At 46.7% G+C, this 18,332-nt stretch overlaps 1 protein-coding gene across 1 annotated transcript in view; it reads right to left on the reverse strand.

Annotated features, from left to right (window-relative positions):
- The window catches only part of Dock5 (dedicator of cytokinesis 5), a 191,216-nt gene that overhangs the window by 84,363 nt on the left and 88,521 nt on the right, over positions 1-18,332 (reverse strand). Inside the window, exons 6-11 of the mRNA XM_006992034.4 lie at positions 13,774-13,922; positions 9,735-9,870; positions 7,967-8,124; positions 6,486-6,567; positions 3,268-3,397; positions 246-318 (exon numbers count right to left, since the gene is read on the reverse strand). Of these exons, the coding sequence (XP_006992096.1) occupies positions 246-318; positions 3,268-3,397; positions 6,486-6,567; positions 7,967-8,124; positions 9,735-9,870; positions 13,774-13,922 (728 nt within the window). The remainder of the gene's footprint in view (positions 1-245; positions 319-3,267; positions 3,398-6,485; positions 6,568-7,966; positions 8,125-9,734; positions 9,871-13,773; positions 13,923-18,332) is intronic.

An 18,332-nucleotide genomic window follows, 5' to 3' on the forward strand; every position in this document is an offset into this window, starting at 1 on the left:
TGTGCCCTTTTTTCTATTCTTCCAGTTGTTTTACTGAGTCAGGAAATGCTCAGTTTACCCTCTTTGGGTCTAGCGTGAAGTCCCACGATGTCTTTTGCAGAGGTCCGAGATGACCGTTTTCCAGAGGAGAAGCCTTTCCCTCTCCAATCACGAAAAGGCTTCCTCCCACCCGCTTCTGCATTCACGCCCCACTTGAATGGCTAACGTGTACCTCGAGTCGCCAGGGATGAACGCCAGATACTTACTGCTGAAAGGGAATAAAGTACTGCTTTTCTTCATCATCCACCTTCCCGTGTATGATATCACTAATATCCATCACTAGAAGAGAGATGAATAATATTAGAGACACTAATGGCTTCATGCCCCACTGAGCTGTATAGAAAAGAATGGCATTGGCAAACCCGGGACCCCAGAGGAAGAAAGGGACCAGGGACCGAGCAACAACAATTACCTGAAGTGCCACACCCAGCAGGACAATGGCCATGAAGGGTTCAGATTTTCTATATCCAACCCTGCAGGACACACCTTTACAACTGTGTAAGACTGAACTGCTATTGCTATGTTCCAGCAAAACTTAAGCCTGATTTTATCTATCTATCTATCTATCTATCTATCTATCTATCTATCTATCTATCTATCTACCTATCTATTTTTTCATAAGCCTTTGCTGAAAGCCATAGAGAACACACATTTCTCCAGGTCTGTTAGAAGAAATAAAGGTCTGGAGAGAAATTCAGGACCTGAAGTGGCCACCTGTGTCTTTGATTGGATAGACTCTTGGTTTCTACATAAGCCTTAAGAGTATCACAAAACAAACCATCAGTAATTGGTTCCTCCCAGGCCCACCCCAGGAGAGTACTTCACTAAAGCCAGGTGGTAAGCCTGCTGCATTCATTACCTCACTTACACAGATGTGAGGCGCCCCACCTTAAAGAATGGAAAGGGTTAACTTGCCCTTGGTCACAAGTTTTGTTTTTGTTGTTGGTTATGTTCATTTGGTTTTTTGTTTTGCTTTGCTTTGTTTCTTGTTTTGCCGTGGTGGGACTGAACCCAGGGCTTTGCACATGCCGGGGAAGCAAGGTCCCACTGAGCCACACCTGCACAATTAGTTTCAAGTTTTTAGCAAAGCCCGGGTGTGAATTTAACAGTGACCACAAAGCCAAATCACATAACCACAATGACGACCAGCTACAGAGAGGATTAATAAGCAAGCCGCAAAGCTGCTGGCTGACACGAGGTAGGGCCCTGGGAAGAGGTGAAACTTTGGTTAATAAATTACAGTCTGACCATAAAACACCCTAGCAACCCATTTCTCCACACCTAAGAAAGTCTGTCTGTAGACAAGAGAAGTACTGAGAAACATAATAATGCTCAAAAGAACTCAGGCAAGACAGTCTAGCAGGCCAGGGGATAATGTGGGTGCCAGCTACGAAGGGGCACCCAGCTGGGCATCACATGCAGCCTGCTGTTACCCCTAATAGACAGAAAAACTGGACCAAAACTACTGAGAATTTGTCATTGTCATCATCTCGTGATACCTGACTTTGGCTCATGATTAGTCCTTTCTGCATTCAATACCCAGACACACACACTCTTCCCAACTCCCATGCATACACACACATATACACTCACCCCGACTCCCATGCACACACACATATACTAATACAGAAAAGCAGACAAAAGCCTCAGGTTTAATGTTTTAGTTCCTTTGGCCTGTAATGAACAGCAATGACCTCAAATACATCTTTCGTAGACAAATAAGTACATCTGCACTGCCATGTGGATGGCTAAATCGTCCTGGGTCCCTTGTCTCTTTTGACACCCCACTTTAACTCTCGATAAAGCAGCAATGCTGAGCAAGCTGGGGTGGCGCATACCCATAACCTCGGGACTCAAAAAGCTGAGGCAGGAGTATCCCCGGAAGGTCCAGGCCATCCTGGGCTACAGAATGAGACTGTCTCAAAAACCCAACCCAAAAGCATCACTGCTTCCCTAGTTGAGCAGCAGGTATGATGGGCACAGTTCAAAAGACATGGCACACAGGCAGCCCTAGGGACAGCGAGGCCACCTCCTTACTCACAGAAGCCACAACGAAGACTGATGAACATGGACTATCTGGCCCTGGTCCAGGAGCCAAGTTTTGACATTTTATTGACGACGTTCCAAAAGCAGTACTGATCCAAATGTCAGCAAAAGACAAAATATCTGTTCTTGAAATTTAGGAGAAACTACAAAGGTACGGGGCTTCTGAGGGGGTCCCGAGGATGGGTTTAAGCTCATCTGGATCCTCTTTGAAGGCATTTAGTGACTCAGAGTTGCCTTTGGAAAGTGAGTCTCCTAAGCAGGCAGGACGCTTTGCAGTGGTTCACAGCGCAGCAGCAGAGGCCACGCTAGCATGCAGTCCCACTGTGGGTGAGACGCCTGCGGGGCACAAAGGAGAACCAGTGGCTACAAGATCAGTAGCTACGAGACTCAAGGACGCAAGGCTCAAGCGAAGAGAACCGGCCATCCTGGGGCATGGAAGCTGTGAGCCCAAGACCAACCAGGACATCATGATCTGTTGCTTCCAGTGTTTAGAGGGCCCTCCTGCCATCTGTCTGCCCACCAGTGGCCATTTACCTCCTTTTCTCTATCTCTTTTCCCTGCTATAATTGTGGTAAAAATACACACACAACATAGAAATTACCATCTTAACCACCTGCAAGTGTACAGTTCGGTGGAAGTATGTGCACTCCCCTTGTATAACAATCATCATCATCCACCACTACAGCTCTTTCATTTTCCCAAAGTGAACCCTATCCTCAGTAAGCAATTCCCCCACTCTCTTCAAGCCCTGACAATCCCATTCAACCGTCTCTCTGAGTCTGACTCATATAAATGAATCATATAGCAATTGAAATTTTGTGTCTATGGCTTATTCTCCTTAGCTGAATGTTCTCAAGGCTCAGCCATATTGTGGCATGAGTCAGAATTTCCATTCCTTTTAAGACTGAATAAAAATTCCCTTTCAATGGATACACCACATTTATTGATCCATTCATCTATCGATGCACCCTTGAGTGAATAACTCCACTGTGAACACAAGTGTGCAGATGTTTCTTTGAGACCTGGCTTTTCAATTCAGCTGGAATATGTCCCAAATGGGATTTTGCCCAATGCTGGATTAGATGATGGTTCCACATTTAGGGCTTTCAGAAATTGCAAAGAAGGGGGTCCCCAGAAGCTGTACCCTTTTTCTTTTCCTTGGACTCTGGGCTTTCATTATACCTGCTACTCCAAAAGGCCTCCGCAGCCCACAGGTGTGCTTTTTACCCTCCTTCAGCTCCATGCGGCCCACCCGGACAATCTGGCACACAAGGCTGATGCGTGGCCGGATGAGGTCTGTGCTGCTGAGGTCCTGCAGGCAGAGAATGCATGAGAGAGGTTGGCTGTTGTGTCCTGCTCAGAGGACACTACCCCGTGCTGAAACACCCAGAACAGTGCCTCTCTTCCCACCCACCCAAAAACTACTGTGGCGACAGAGAAAACTAGCATCTCTTTACCTATAAACAGTGTTCTTTTATTCTCTGGTCCCTACTTCACATTTCTAGACTAGAACAGAGTCAGCCTACACCTCTACAGTTGAGAGGTGGGTAAGGTGTTAAAAACCAGGACACTCTCTGACACTTTGGGTCCTTCCGCAGTATGTTTTAGTACAAGACACATCTCAGTGTCATTTGACATAAACACTTGCATGATGCTGACACTTACTGGGCATCGACAGAAGCCTGTAAGAGCCCAGGCTAGCCTTGGACTTGACAGGTAACTGAGGTTGACCTTGAACTCCAGATCTTCCTGCCTTCACCTCTCGAGTGATGGGATTACAGGTAAGGGCCACCTCTCACTCCTCCCAGCTCCCAGCTCACCTTCTATGCAATCTGAGAGGCAAGTGTAACCCAGGTATGGTTATGTGAGGTTCCTCACCTGCTTCCTGAGAATATATATAAATAGGGAATAAACAGCAAGAGGTGTGGGGGTGGAAATGTTCCTGTTTGCAGCTGAGGCTCCTGTGTGTGTGTTCTTAAGGAGGGGTGAGTGACCCAGAAAGGAGCTCATAGATCTCATTCACTTAACATCAGAAGTAATTTCATTAGATCTCAGAACCCTTTTAGGAAACAGCAGCCCCAGCCTCTTACTGAATCAAGAGTTACTTTTCAAATAATCACTCCAAATCTACGCCCTGTAATTTGGTAAAGACACGTCACAGAGAGAGCAATACACACCAGTAATCACCCACCCCAAATCTCTGCTTGAGGCTCTACAGAGCTTCTACTAATGGAAAATAGACACACTGGGCGGCAGCTTCTATAAACGGTAGCATATTGATATCATTAAATAATACATAGTCATTTATAGATGAGTTCTGAAGACTGTTTAATGACTAAGGGAATGGCTACCACATTTGATTTAATTGAAACGGCTAGACATGAAATTTACATACTACATGACCCTCTGGCTGGCTAGGAGAGCCGTGGGAGCAGGAAAGGAAAGGGCAATCGAAACTGTACTAAGTTAAGACTGATTCAACGATGAACCAAAGATTTAACAGTGCCTAAGAAATTTACACATGGTCCCACAAACAACGGTTGATGGCCGGGGAAAACCCCGCTTGGTTTCAAAACTGAACAAATACTACAGAAGTCTGGTGTGAAATTGCAGAGCATTCTGTGCCTGCATTTGCAGGAGCAGAAACAGGAAGGGCTCTGTGCAGGGACGGAGAACCGGCGCGGGTGCTAGACTGGAGAGGCCGACAGAGGGGCCAGACAAGCGCTTCGTCACTGGCAGCTGCTGCCGCCATCATTGTCACTGGAACTGGGTTTTGCGTGTCCTGGACTCGGAAAGAGTAGGTGATGAAGCACTAGTGTGGGCCGATGGGAGAAGGGAAAGAGAGTCAGAGCTGGGGACCCAACTAACAAGATTTCCCAGGTCCCCTTCAGCCCCAAGGTGTGTCCTAGAAAAAAAAAGCAGTCAAGCCCAGAAAGTTCTAACCCAAGAGGAAGACAGTTGCCAGGTCTAAACTAGAGCCCCAGGCACTGCCAGGCTCCTGAGCTGCACGCAGCAGCCCCCTGCAGAGACTAGGAACCCTCTACTCAGAGCAAGGTTCTCGGAAAAGGTCTGATCACATTTGCCCTCACCGTGACCTTGGTCTGGGAGCTCTCATGCTCAGTTAGTAATCTGCATGGCTGACTCTCTTCAACTTCATTATCTTCCTCAAATGTCTTCTACTTTCGTACTTTGGAGTGCTGGGCATTGAACCCACAGCCTAGTGCATGCTAAGGGTGTGCCCTACCACAGATACCTACTCCCAGCACTGAAACAATCTATTGAAAGCAGAAGCTTCCTGGTGGGGGAGGTGGCTCAGTGCGGGAAGTGTTCGCCATGTAAGCACGAGAACCTGGATCCAAATCCTCAGATCTCGTGTAAAGCCAAGTTCTGTGGCACACATCTGTAATCCTCATGTTCCTAGAGAGGATCGGAGGTGGAGACAGGAGGATCTTTAGAATAGCCTTGTCTGTGCAGAGATCCTGTCTTGAAACAATGTGGAAGGGGAAGACGAACATCCAACGCTGACCTCTGACCTCTGCACATGAACTAGGACACCTGTGTGACCTCGGGAACACACACTTCATACACACACCAAAAGTTAAGTATGCATATGTGCATGTGGCAGCAATTAATGAAAAAAAAGAGACCATGAGTTTGAAATAGAGCTAGGAGAGGCATGTGGAGGGCCTGCAGGGAGGAAAGGATGTTGGGGAAAGAATGTGATTTTATTATAATCTCTAGAAGAAAAGAAAAAAAAGACTAAGAGTAGGAAACCATTTTCATGATAATAAAATCAATACACAACTACAACTAAGTTGAGAACAAAAGTTAAATGAATAAATATACCAGTGAAACACAAGCCTCCCCCAGCAATACCTTGGCAAAGCCCCTGGCACCTCAGAATTTCTGCTGTTGTTGATAATTCACCCACTTGTGTCAGCATTGTTTATATTTGTCTGATCCACCCGCACAAACGCCGCTCAAGAACACGGTTTCTTTCCCTGCTTTGTTCTCAGATGGTCTCAAGTGTGCAGGTTGGTATGTGGCACCTAGTATATGCTCACTAAGTCAACAAGTGACGGGGCTACGCCCACTCATACGACAATGATGGCTTTCCATACATCTATCACTTGCATCCCACTGAAACAGTAAGAAACTGAAGAAACAGAAAGTGAGACTGGGCTGCTTAGAAGGCTCCACGGATAAAGGTGCTTGCTGCCAAGACTAAGGACCTGAGTTCTATACCCGGGTTCTACTTAGTGGAAGAAGAACCTACTTCTGCAAATTGGCCTCTGACCTCCACACACTTAGGCCACAGCAAAACACCCATACACATGGATATACACAGACACAGAAAATAAATGAATGCAAAAATTATTTATGGAGAAGGCAGGACTCACAGTGAACACTGCTTGGAGGTTATTCAGCTTCTCTATCTCCTTGGGCATCCCGTTACTGCCCCAGCGAATTAGGTAGTTCTCACTAGCAGCAAAAAAAAAAAAAGGAAATTACTCTTAGTGAGAGGGCATCTGGGGCAGAGGCTGCTCACAGCAAGAGGCGGAAGTGCCTCATGAGGAGGCAGGTGCTGTGGAAGGAAGCACACGCACGCACGCACGCACGCACGCGCTCGCACACGCACACTCACCATACATGTGGGACCTCTGTGCTTGAAAGACTCCCTACTATAGAGAACAAGATATACAGTGGCAAACACCACTCAAGATAGCTCAGACATGAAATCTCATGAGTTCTTTTGTTTGGGGTCAGCATTCCAGCGAAAGTTTAACTTTAGAGTTTGGGCATGGTGGCTCCAGCCTGTGATCTTGGCACTCTGGAGACTGATCATCATTATTTGAAGCTAGCCTGAGCTACATAGTAAACTGGCCAGCCTGAGAGAGTCAGGGAAGCCATGTCTCAAGAGGCCACATTTATAAGAGCTTCGCTTTGTAAGTTAGTCCCAATCCACCCTTCACGGCTCACATCATACACGTGACTTAGTAACCATTTTTACTTTTTGAGAAAGGGTCTTATGCTGCCCAGGCTGGTCTTAAACTCACTATGTAGCTGGTTCTCTGTTTCCACCTTTCTGGCGCTGGGACTACAGTCCTGTGGGGTCCGTCTGGTTTATGTAATGCTAGGGATTGAACATGGGGCTTTGAGAATGCTAAGAAAGCAGTCTATGAGCTGAGCACACCTAGGCTCCAGGAATTGCTTTTTACAGCGCTCTTAAGGATAAATCTTCAAACCGAGTTGTTTGGAGTTTGTTAACAAATCCCCAAGGTGTTCAGTGAAGGTCACCCTGGGGCTCAGCCACAGTCTTTAGACTTTCTTTAGGTCGACTTTTTTTTCACCCCAGCAGTTTTGGGTTCATGGGAGAGTTGGGTTGCAGAGTTCCCAAACACATAGGCCCCATCTAACCATCTTATAACTGCTTATAACCTTCATGGACACATCATCATTCAGACAGCTGACATGAGAGCTCACAGCTGGAACAGTGAATTGCATGGGCCTGGACAGAGACACAAGGACAGGCACCCGCCATTGCCATAGCCTACAGCTCAGCCATGAGTCCCCATGGTGTTTCACTTCATCTCTCTCATTCCTCCCCTAGGGTCTTCTGAATTCTTTATCCTTGTGTCTGCATCCTGAGCAGTTCCGTTCACTCTTTAAACCCTACAGAGTACACACTCTGAAGCTGCATGGTGCCAGCATCCATGGACAAAGGCTTCAGAGCCCAAAGGACTTTATTTTCTATTGTCAGAAGTGACTACACCCACCGTCTACATCTCGCTGTCTCAAACCCAGTGAAGGGCTCCGGGATAAGGGCAGGGGAAGACTTTACTTTGCAAGACCAAGCACCAGTGACATGGGTCTCCATTACCTGATGAAGGTGGACTGGTCTGGGTCATACAGGGCCATGAAGAGCTCCGCATCCTCGCCGATGTTACAGACAAAGTTCTTGAAGTTCACATAGAGGCCGTAGGTGTGCACAGTATTGAAGATTGCCTGGCCTCTCAAGTCCAGGTTCTGCAAAATGCTCTGGGTCACAGGACAAGAGAGGAGGCTTAAGCAAACGGGAAAAAGTATTGGCAAAGAAATCACCCTATAAAAAAAGGGACAGCTGCTATACTCAAGGAGAAGTACTTGCTAAGAACTGAGCAGATGTGGACCTGAACCAATCATCCCTCAGTCAAACAAACACATCAGCATTATCAGATAACCAAAGTGGTCCTGTTCAGGGACTTGAGCCCAAATAATTCAACAAATGTCGTCTAAGAGGCTGAAGAGATGGCTTGCCATATAAAGTGCTTGCTTTGGAAGAATGAAGAGCAGAGTTCGGATCCCCATTCATGTAAATTCCTGGTGGGCATAGCAGTCCACCTGTAATCCCAGCACACAGGAGATAGAGACAGGATCTTGAACAAGCTGGCTAGCTAGACTAGCTGACTCAGGAAGCTCTAGGTTCACGTGAGAGACCCTGCCTCAATAAATAAGATGCAGAGTGAGAGAGGAAGCTACCCAACACCAACCTCTGGCTTCCACTCTCACTTGCATATACATGTATGTATTCATGTGGGTTCACACACATGCAAGCAAACATACCTACCTGCATGCATACCACACACATACACATAAAACATAACCATGCTGTCTACAGGTGATAACTCAGTTTTTAGCAGACTCGTGAGGCTTCCATGTCCTATGATGGGATGCTGGGGGATCAAGCTTAAATCACTTGATCCACTACCAACCTCACAAGAAACAAATGGTTCCATGAGAAAGCTACACCCTTGGGTGTGGCTCCCACTAGATGCAGAATCACAGTCACCTACTATCGTGACTGCTCTCCAGAAAGCAAAAGCAATAAAGAACACACAGACAAATCTCTCCTTATCCAAACAGAAAATACATCAAATGCCAACATGGTAGGTCAGGGTGGTCAGAATGTGGCTGACAGTTTTTTTCTTTTTCTGATTTTCTCCACCTTTCTAAGTTTCCTTTACTTCCAAATTTTTCCAAATATGTCATTTAAAATAGTTTTATCTTGGAAATCACAATATTTATAACAAATAGAGAAGTTTATACGATAAAAAAAGTCTTCCTTTCACCCAGTTCTCCTTCCCAGAGGCATCTTTATTTTTATTTTGTATATTTATGTGTATGAATGCTTAGGCTGCATGTACTCTGTGTACCATGTGCATGCCTGGTGCCTGCAAGGGTCAGACAAAGACACAGATCCCTTGGAACTGGAGTTATGAGCTGCTGAGAAGCACTAAGTGGGTGCTGGGAACCGAACTCGGGTCCAGAGGCAGCTTTGAATGGCTAGTTTCTAATCCATCCAGTTACTCTGTGGATATGTAAGCACTGGAGGGTGGATGCCCTTTGCATCTTTTTAAAACAAGTACTATTTTATAAAATAGTTCTGCATCTTTACACACACACACACACACACCTACTACCTTTGTTCCCTTTCTAAATCAGAACACAAATACTGGCCTCATTCTTTCTGCCAACTTTTAAAATGAGGACACGCGTGATCTTTCTAGGCATTTCTATTTCTATTGTCTACTACTCTTTTTTTGGGGTACTAAAAACCAAAGCAAAGAAGGAAATCTAGCAGCTTGACCTGCACCCAGGAGGAAACGTACCTTTTCCTCTTGGATCTTCTCTTCTATCCTTTTTGAAGCAAGTTCATGGGCCTTGAAGAGGGCAATAGTGCTGGTGTTGTCTGGGTCCAAGATGTTCCCATTGTCATCACGCACCACCAGATCCAGTCCAAGCATTCTGAAGAGAAAGGAGGTGTAAGTAGCTCTCCCCTCCACTGCCCTCTTTATAGAAGAACCTGTATCAGAAAGCCCAGGAGATCCAGGAGAAACAGGTAGGAACTGGACACCACCTGGGAATTCCCTCCTTCCAATCTCTACCTCCTTTCCACCTCCAGTAACATAACACAGCTCAGGAGGCCATCCCAGCCAAACTTGCATGCGTGCGTGTGCCAAGGACTTGGCCCAAAGCAAGACAGTAACATTGACACTGATTCTGACCAAAGCCCTCTTTGCAGTGATTCCCTGGCCCAGTCTCCTGCGATCTGGCATGGTAAGAACAACAAACCCACACATCATCCTTCAAAAGCCTTCCCTGACTTCCTTACTCAATGTTGTCTTCAAGAAGGAAGTGGTCCTGGGGGCTACCCTCTCATAATCCATCTCTCGGCTGGCTCAGCTGTCATTCACACTGTAGTCTGAACACTGGCTTTAACATCTGCTCTCTCTAGGACCCCTTCACTCTGCAAGGCCTAGGCTTCTTCATGTGTAAATGCTTCCTACCCTTGAAGGTTGCCATAAGAACTTGATTGAGATCACAGCAGGAAAGCATCTCATAGAACCTCACATACAGTAAGCACCAATGTTAGCTCCGACTGCAGGGAATGGCACGAGAAAACTGGTAACAAAAGCTCTGGGGGCTGCAGGGCAAGAGCAGAGACAAGCACGCCCCTCTCCGAAGGCTTTTGTGCCCCATGGGCACAGAGGTAGAAAGAACTCAGAGACTGGTAGAAGAGAATTCTGCTCTCAGTCCTCAGCCCACCTTCCAGGCACCTGCAGGAGTAGTGAGCTGCGATGTCCCACAGCAACACTCAAGGGCTAATAACCAGAGGTGCCAAGCCCTTGGGAAGAAAGCGGTCATGCCTCACTTCCCTCCTCCCTGCTCTACAGCAACTCATCTGCCTTGGCAGCTTCTTTCCCACGGCAGCCAGACCACCCAGACCTGAGAGCGACGGCATGCTGGCAGAGCTGGGTCATGGATGTATTGGCAGACAGGCTCTGTTTCCTGAGCTGCTTTCAAGGACACGTGTGAGAAAGCAGGCATGCTCTGCCATGTGGGAGACATTAACATGTCACGCCAGGCCTTGGGGGAACCTCCAGGCCAATGTTACTGTGGCAAGCCCACAAAAGGACACAGCCTCATTCTACCTCGGCTGGCTTTCTGAAAGATCCGGAGACCGCATGAAAGGCCATGCAGCTGCGGCAGTGACGGTCACCTGGGGACACTTCTCCTGTTGTTATGACCAAAACATACCGCCAAAAGCAACTTAGAGGAAAAAGGGCTTACTTTGGCTCACAGTTCAAGGACTGGCATGGCAGATGACCTGAGGCCGGTCACATTACATCATCACCCAGGAAGCAGATGGAGGCTGGTGCTCTGCTAGCTTCTCTTGTTCAGTTCCAGGACTCCCGAGAATGGAGCTGCCCCACATTTCAGGTGGGGGTTCCCTCCTCAGTTAACCTAATCTAGAAACCCCCTCACAGATGTGCCCAGAGGTTTGTCTCGTAGAGGATTCCAGATCCTGTCTAGGAGACATCGACACTGACCATCACAGAAGACAAGTATCAGAGATGGGGTTCACATCTCAACTGCAGGCAGAGTCAGACCTAGAGGCGGGGCCTATGATTAAGTTAAATCTGTCTCATTGCCTTTTTGACCTGGAAGGAAATCAGTCAAGTCCACATCCCCCTAAATAAAATTGGAAAAAAAAATAATTATTTCACAATAGCTACCTCCTAAGGGTTATAAGTATGTGACGTGTACAATGGAGGCCGTCTGTGAAACTGACTGAAGTCTGCATCCCATGTTGACTCCAATTCTTTCTAAATACAGCTTGTTGGAGTAGTGTATTTATTTAAAGACTAGGCAAATGAACTGTATTTTAACAGATGTGTGAAGGATAAGCAAGAGCCCTGGGGCTGGAGCCCTGGGGCAAATGGAGAGACAGAAATGATATCAGCGCCAACTAGATAACCTAAATACCAAATGAACAGCACCAAAGCTAACAGGGGGCTTCTGGGGGCTTCTGGAAGGGGCTGGCTGAAAGCAGGAATCCCCGGCCACACCCACTGTGAATGTGGGGGAATGGACTGAATTTCTCATGCTAGGAAAGGCAATGGTACCTGGAAGCTCCAGGTCTACCTGTGATACTTAGGAGCTTGCTGCAGAAATGGGACACATAAGCCTGTAGATAGAATTAACGGGCAGGAAGGAAGCTTACCGTACCAGGGAAGCTGAATTGCACCACTGCCAATCATGGTGCCAGTCCCAGTTAGGAGTGGGTGGGGGGAAAAGAAAATGACAGCAATCCATTTAAAATCCATTGTTGGAATAAAAACATAGTCGTGGGCCTCTGAAAGGGCCATGTCTATGTGCCAGATCACTCAGGCATCTGAAGTCATCTCTAAGTGCCTAATCATTCAGGCATCTGAAAGGGCCATCTCTATGTGCCAGATCACTCAGGCATCTGAAGTCATCTCTATGCGCCCAATCACTCTTGGCTTCTCTGCCAAGGGAGAAGCTAGGACAGAAAACCTGCTTTTTCTGCTCTTGTGTCAGCCAGTGGGATCCGAGGGCCAACACGGCACCGGACCCAAGGAAGGGACTTGACATTTTTCACTGAAATTAAGTATTTTCTAAGACACAAAGACAGTAAGTTGCAACCATTATTATTTGACAACTCTAAGATCAAAAGTTTGCTGTGAGACTAGAGGGCTGTAGGGACCCTGGGAGTACTATGGTTTGAACGGGAAATGTCCCCCACATGCTCATACGTTTGAACACTTGTCAGATGGCGGAACTGGTCTGAGAGCTTGCACAACCTTTCGGGATGCAGTGCTTAGCTGATAAACTTGGACTGCTAGGGGTTGGGCTTCCGGTTCTAGTCTAGAGCACTCTGCTCTCTGGTGTGCCAGGTGAAGGAGCTCTGTCACAGATTCCTGTCACCATCGCCAGGGACAGGTGCTGCTCTGCCGCGCCTTCCCCATTACGACGAACTCTACTCTCTGGAACCACTAGCCAAAGTCAATCTTTACTCCCTTTAGTTACTTCTTCTATCCAGTATTTTACCACACACAAGCACCCCACCCCCACCCCAAGACACTAATACAGGGAAGGAGGTGGTTAATTGGCCTAGTTATGCAGATGGGTAGGAAGAACAATTTCTCATTTCCTACTGCATAATAGCATAGTTATGGTTGGCAAAAATTAACTTTTGATGTCAAAATACCCAGAAAGGAGGATTACAAATGTTCCCAACATGAAGAAAGGATGACTGCCAAAGTGATGGCATGCCACTTAACCTCATTAATCATCATTATATATAAGTACTGTATACATGTGCCTTGTAAATACAGATAATGATGTATTCAGACAGGGTCTCATATAGCCAATCAGGCTGCCTTGAACTTGCTATATACAGTCAAGTATCCTTGACCAGAACTTCTGATCCTCCTGCCTCCATCTTCTGAGAGCTGATTACAGCACCACCACACCCATCTAACACTGTGCTGGGCTTTGTGCAAGCTAGATAAACACTAGACCAACTGGTCTACCTCCTCAACCTTCAATTTGAAATTGTTTAAAGGATTTGATTTTTGGGGTTGTTTTTGTTTTTGTTTTGTTTTGTTTTTATTTTTTCAAAACAGGGTTTTCCTGTGTAGCCCTAGCTGTCCTGGAACTCGCTTTGTAGATCAGACTGGCCAAGAACTCAGATCTGCCTACCTCTGTCTCCAAGAGCTGAGATTAAAGGCATGCACCACCATGCCCGGCCTTAGAGGATTTTTTAAACTTTCTGTGAACAGTATCCGGTGTGAAGGTCACGGTCACTTCCCACATCTTGGATGTAAGAATGTCCTGGGTTACCTGTTCCCATGATCGATTTTGGCCGTGACCTTCTTCTTCAGCTCCGCTAGTTCGTCCTTGGGGAGTGTTCCAGACAGGATCTGGGAGCGCCACTCGATCAGACTGTAGGTCATTTGCTGCAGCTGGCGGAATAGTGTGACCTTGTTGTTCTAAAACAGGAAAGCATAGAAAGGAAAACAAAGATGTGATGGAGAAAGAGTATCGTAGCATAGATTAGCTACAGGGTGTCATTTATTAGGTCACATGGTAAGCTGCACACTTCGAGGCATATTTTCATGTTGCTAGGGATAAGTTTGCCCAAGCTACTCTGAATTTGTCCCAAAATGTAACTCTAAAACTGGGTAAACAGTTGCAGATTGGTCCTAAATCATAAACCCATCCTAAAATTCTGACCATGTATGTCCCTTTCTCCGTTTAAAACCCTTTAGGCATTCCCACCAGGGATAAGAGGGTTCATTGTAAGTCCTTTTGTGGTTGGCCTGGACCACATTCCCATCTATATTTTGTATCAAGCTACACCACAGTATCTGTGCTTCATCATGCACAGCTTCGATCATTTCTTCCAGATGTTCTGGAGCCTGTCATCATTTCCTCCACCTGTAACCACACTGTCCTTCTCCTTCCAAACCTCTTTTGTACGTACACACTCATACGTGGGGTGTTCACGTATGTGTGTGTATGTGTGTACAGGTGGGATCAAGATCAGGGCTCCTCCTTGAAGCGTGATCCTAATTAGTCTTACCAATAAAAACCAAGAATCAAATACTGGGGTAATTACCTGAAAGATTAGAGAAGCAGAGCAACAGTCACTGGTGACTTCTTGCCTCTACGAATCCTCAGAAGGAAAAGGGGGAGAGATCCTATCTCCACCCACCTTATATTCCTGTCTCCATCTCCCAGTTGTGCTGGGATTAAAGGCATGAGCCTCCCAAGCGCTGGGATCAAAGGTGTGAGCCACCACCACCTGGCTCTATGGTTAACCCTCTGATCTCCAGGCAAGCTTTATTTGTCAGAACACAAACAAAATATCACACAACACTTCCCCATTCACCCCTCACCGTTTTTGAGACAGACACTCTGGCTGAACCTGGAACGCAGTGACGTAGGTAGAATGGCTGGTCAATGAGCCCCAGGGAACTGCTAGTCTCTACCTCCTCAGCTCTGGGATTACTCACGTTTGCCATCACGTCCAGCTTTTACGTGAGCATTGGGATCCAAAATCAGATCCCCTGCCTGCGCAGCAACTGAGCCATCTCCCCAGCCCCACCAACTGCCTACTTCGGACTGCAGTCTCAACTGAGTCTTATCCATGAGTTAGCCATGCCTTCCTTTGATTGGAATTTGTAACCCACACCAGCACACAGAGCCCTGGAAGACTGTGGCCCAGCTGGCTCTCTTCCTGGCCAGGAATCGCCCCTTTTGTGTCTGTGTCTGCACCGAAGAAAGAATTATAAGGGGAGAAATAACCAATTTCAGAGATAAGGAATATTGAAAAATATGACTTTTAAATTTTTATTCTTAAAAATCTCTATTCCCCCAGCAAATGGACGCTGAACTGTTATTCTGGGCTAAAGCAAAGTTACAACCAAATAATCTTTTGTATCTCAATAATTTTGCAAGTCAAATACTTGATGTCTGAGCCATCACCCTCTCAGTTCTATCTAAATGGTTGACTGGACCATTATGTATTCTAAAGAAAACCACCAGCCAGTGAGAATGAATTGGAAACAAAGTTCCTGCCCTGGAAAATCCAGCATCGTGGAGGGGAAGAGAAGTAATAAATAGGTATGCGTAGGCATGTATTTACTATGTACTATGTTATTTTTTTTCCCCAGAAGCACTGGGATTGAATTTAGGAACTCACACATGCTAAACAAGCGCTCTTACCACTGAGCTACAACCCTGGGGCTTCTATTATTATATCTATACACACAAGATAATCTCAGATTACCAAGAGTATAAGAAAGAAAATGGGAAAATAAGGAAAAGAAAAAATTGAACAAGCTGGATGTAGTGGTACACTCCTTTAATCTCAGCACTTGGGAGGTGGAGGAAAGAATATCTCTGTGAAGTTCAAGCCCAGCCTTGACTACATAGTGAGCTCCAGGCTAGCCAGAGTACACAGTGTGACTCTGTCTCAAAAGAAAAAAGTAGAATATGATGCTATACACATAGTGGAAAGGGCCACCTTAGACGGTCAGGAAAAGCATATTATATTCGAAATGTATCAAATACAAACCTGTATAGTACTCCTCATTCCTTATGGACTATGACGCTAGTGGTTTCTTGTTTATAGGTAAAAGTCATGATGATGTTAAAGGACCGTGTAGTTCTGAAGTCAGTTTATAACTCACCGTGGTGTGTCAACCATTGTAAGAGTTCAGTTCTCGGTGTCTAAGCGATTCCAACCTTGGTTCCACCTGAATGGTTGACTGGCCCATTGCATAGAGAAGATATATTGACAATGTAGGGAGAAAGGTGAGAGGAGGTGGAGAAGGCAGTGGGGGCTGGAGACAGCGAGGGGGCGATCTAAGGGCTGACACTATTTCCCTCTTGTTGGTGTTCTCTAACAACTCCAGGAACAGATTCCCAGGCAAAAGCATCAACCAGAACAGAGCTGGAAACATCCACGGTACTCCTGAACAAAGCTTCAATCTGTGGGGAAGAAGCCTGGCCCACAGGTGTGGCAATGAGAGGCAGGGATGAGATTAGTAACTTTCAATAAAAACCCTGATACAAGTTCAAAGTTCACGGGAACAAAAGGAGGAGGTGCCCAATTATCTGTGACCTCAAGGGGCTTTATTTACACTCCCGAGCTTCACAATCCAAAAGGCAATTCCTATTGGAAGACCAGAATGGTATTCACATCTTCGTGCACCCTCCTGAGCCAGGCCCTTAGAAAGCAGAAGGAGATAGGAAAAGGTCTTGTCTTCAGTCAACATAGGTAAAACCTCTGCCTTTTTAGTTCAATTCTGCATGAAATGTTCCCATTCCATTGTCTCACAAACTCGGGGGGGGGGGGGGGGGGCGGCGGCGGCGGCGGCGGCGGCGGGGCGCTGGTGGCGGCTAAGCCTACAGACTGACTAAGCCTTTCAGAACTGCTGGATGGAAAAGGGGCTTCTCCCCCTTCCCTGTGGTTCCTCTGCTCCTATAGCTTTTAGTGTCTCCTAGCTGTAATTACGGCATTCACTTCCATACTCAGAGAAAGAAAGGGTTCCGGGGACCCCGGGAATCCTCTGCATGATAAGGTGCTTTGTCTGGAGGCACATGCTCCCAAGTTCTCAGTCTCAATTATATCAGACATGATCCGTGGCACTTTAATTATTGCCTGTCCATATCAGCCTTGTTTGCCAAGTCCTTCCCCCAAAGAAGGATGAAGACAGCCATTCTTCTCTCACTCACTAGGCCAAATTCATTCTCAATAGACAAGCTGGAACAGGCCAGAGGAAGTGAGTTCCCTGCTTACTTCAAGGAGAAGGGCTCTGCCCCAACTGCTCTGGGCTAAGCAGTTTGCATCCTAGATGCCCCTCCCTGCTCCTCTGGCACCTCATGCATTTGGGGGAGGGGGGTAAGCATCTGAGGGCAGAAGAGGAAGATCCTGCACTCCCAAGTAGAACGAGTATGTCGCATTCTACTATGTCTCTCCAGTTGTCTTCTGCCTGGGTTTGGATATGACATGTCCTCCCCAAGGGGTCCAATGCGCAGAGCCATGATGGGGGTGGTTGACTTTCTGAGTGGCCCAGTAGGAGGTAATTTAACCACAGGGGGTACTGCTGAGAGGGAGGGGTTAAAGTTGGCCTCCTGGACCAAGCCAGTTCTAAATCGGTTTATTCTTTGGTAATTTCATACACAGATACAGTACATCATCTTAAGCCTATCCTCTCCCCAGGCCCTTCCCCATCTTCCTGAGTTTGCTGTTCTGTAACCCACTGAGTCCAGTTAACAGAGCTTGCTAGACTACTGACCGGTGTTGTTGGCTCGATCATGTGTAGGTTTTGGGTAGGTAACCACAGCTGCCGTGAGTTCATGAGAGCAATGACCCCTGCCACATCCACAAGACTGCACTCTACAGTACTCCTCCCTAGCCTTCTTAGATTCTTTCTGGCCCCCTTTCACAAGATGATGTTCCCTGAGCCTTGGTGACAACGGGGTTAGGGGTGGGGGTGTGATGTGGTACAGGTGTCTCATTCCGGCTGAACTCTCCACATCCTACTTCTACAGTTACTATAATCCTAACCGGTCCAAGAGTCGCTTCCTCTCAGCTCTTGGACCGGTTATGATTCTAGTAACTGCCGACCACAGCAGCAGCAGGAGGCAGCTCTCTGGCTAAGGTGAGGACAGTATGTTCGTTCTTGATAAAGTTGTTAGGAAAGAGTGCAGCCCTGGGCTGGGAATCACTCCTGCCTCACCCTGTGAGGTCTACTCCCTGTACACAATCCTGCCATGAAGCAATCTTCTGTGATATGGACAGGACAATAGGGATGAACAGATACAGGTGCCCGATCCTGAACGTTCAGTTTCCAAAACTGGGAGCAAAACAAACCCATTCTTTTTATACA

This window comes from Peromyscus maniculatus, chromosome 9 (genome assembly GCF_049852395.1).
Source record: "Peromyscus maniculatus bairdii isolate BWxNUB_F1_BW_parent chromosome 9, HU_Pman_BW_mat_3.1, whole genome shotgun sequence".
NCBI classification, from domain to species: Eukaryota; Metazoa; Chordata; class Mammalia; order Rodentia; family Cricetidae; genus Peromyscus; species Peromyscus maniculatus.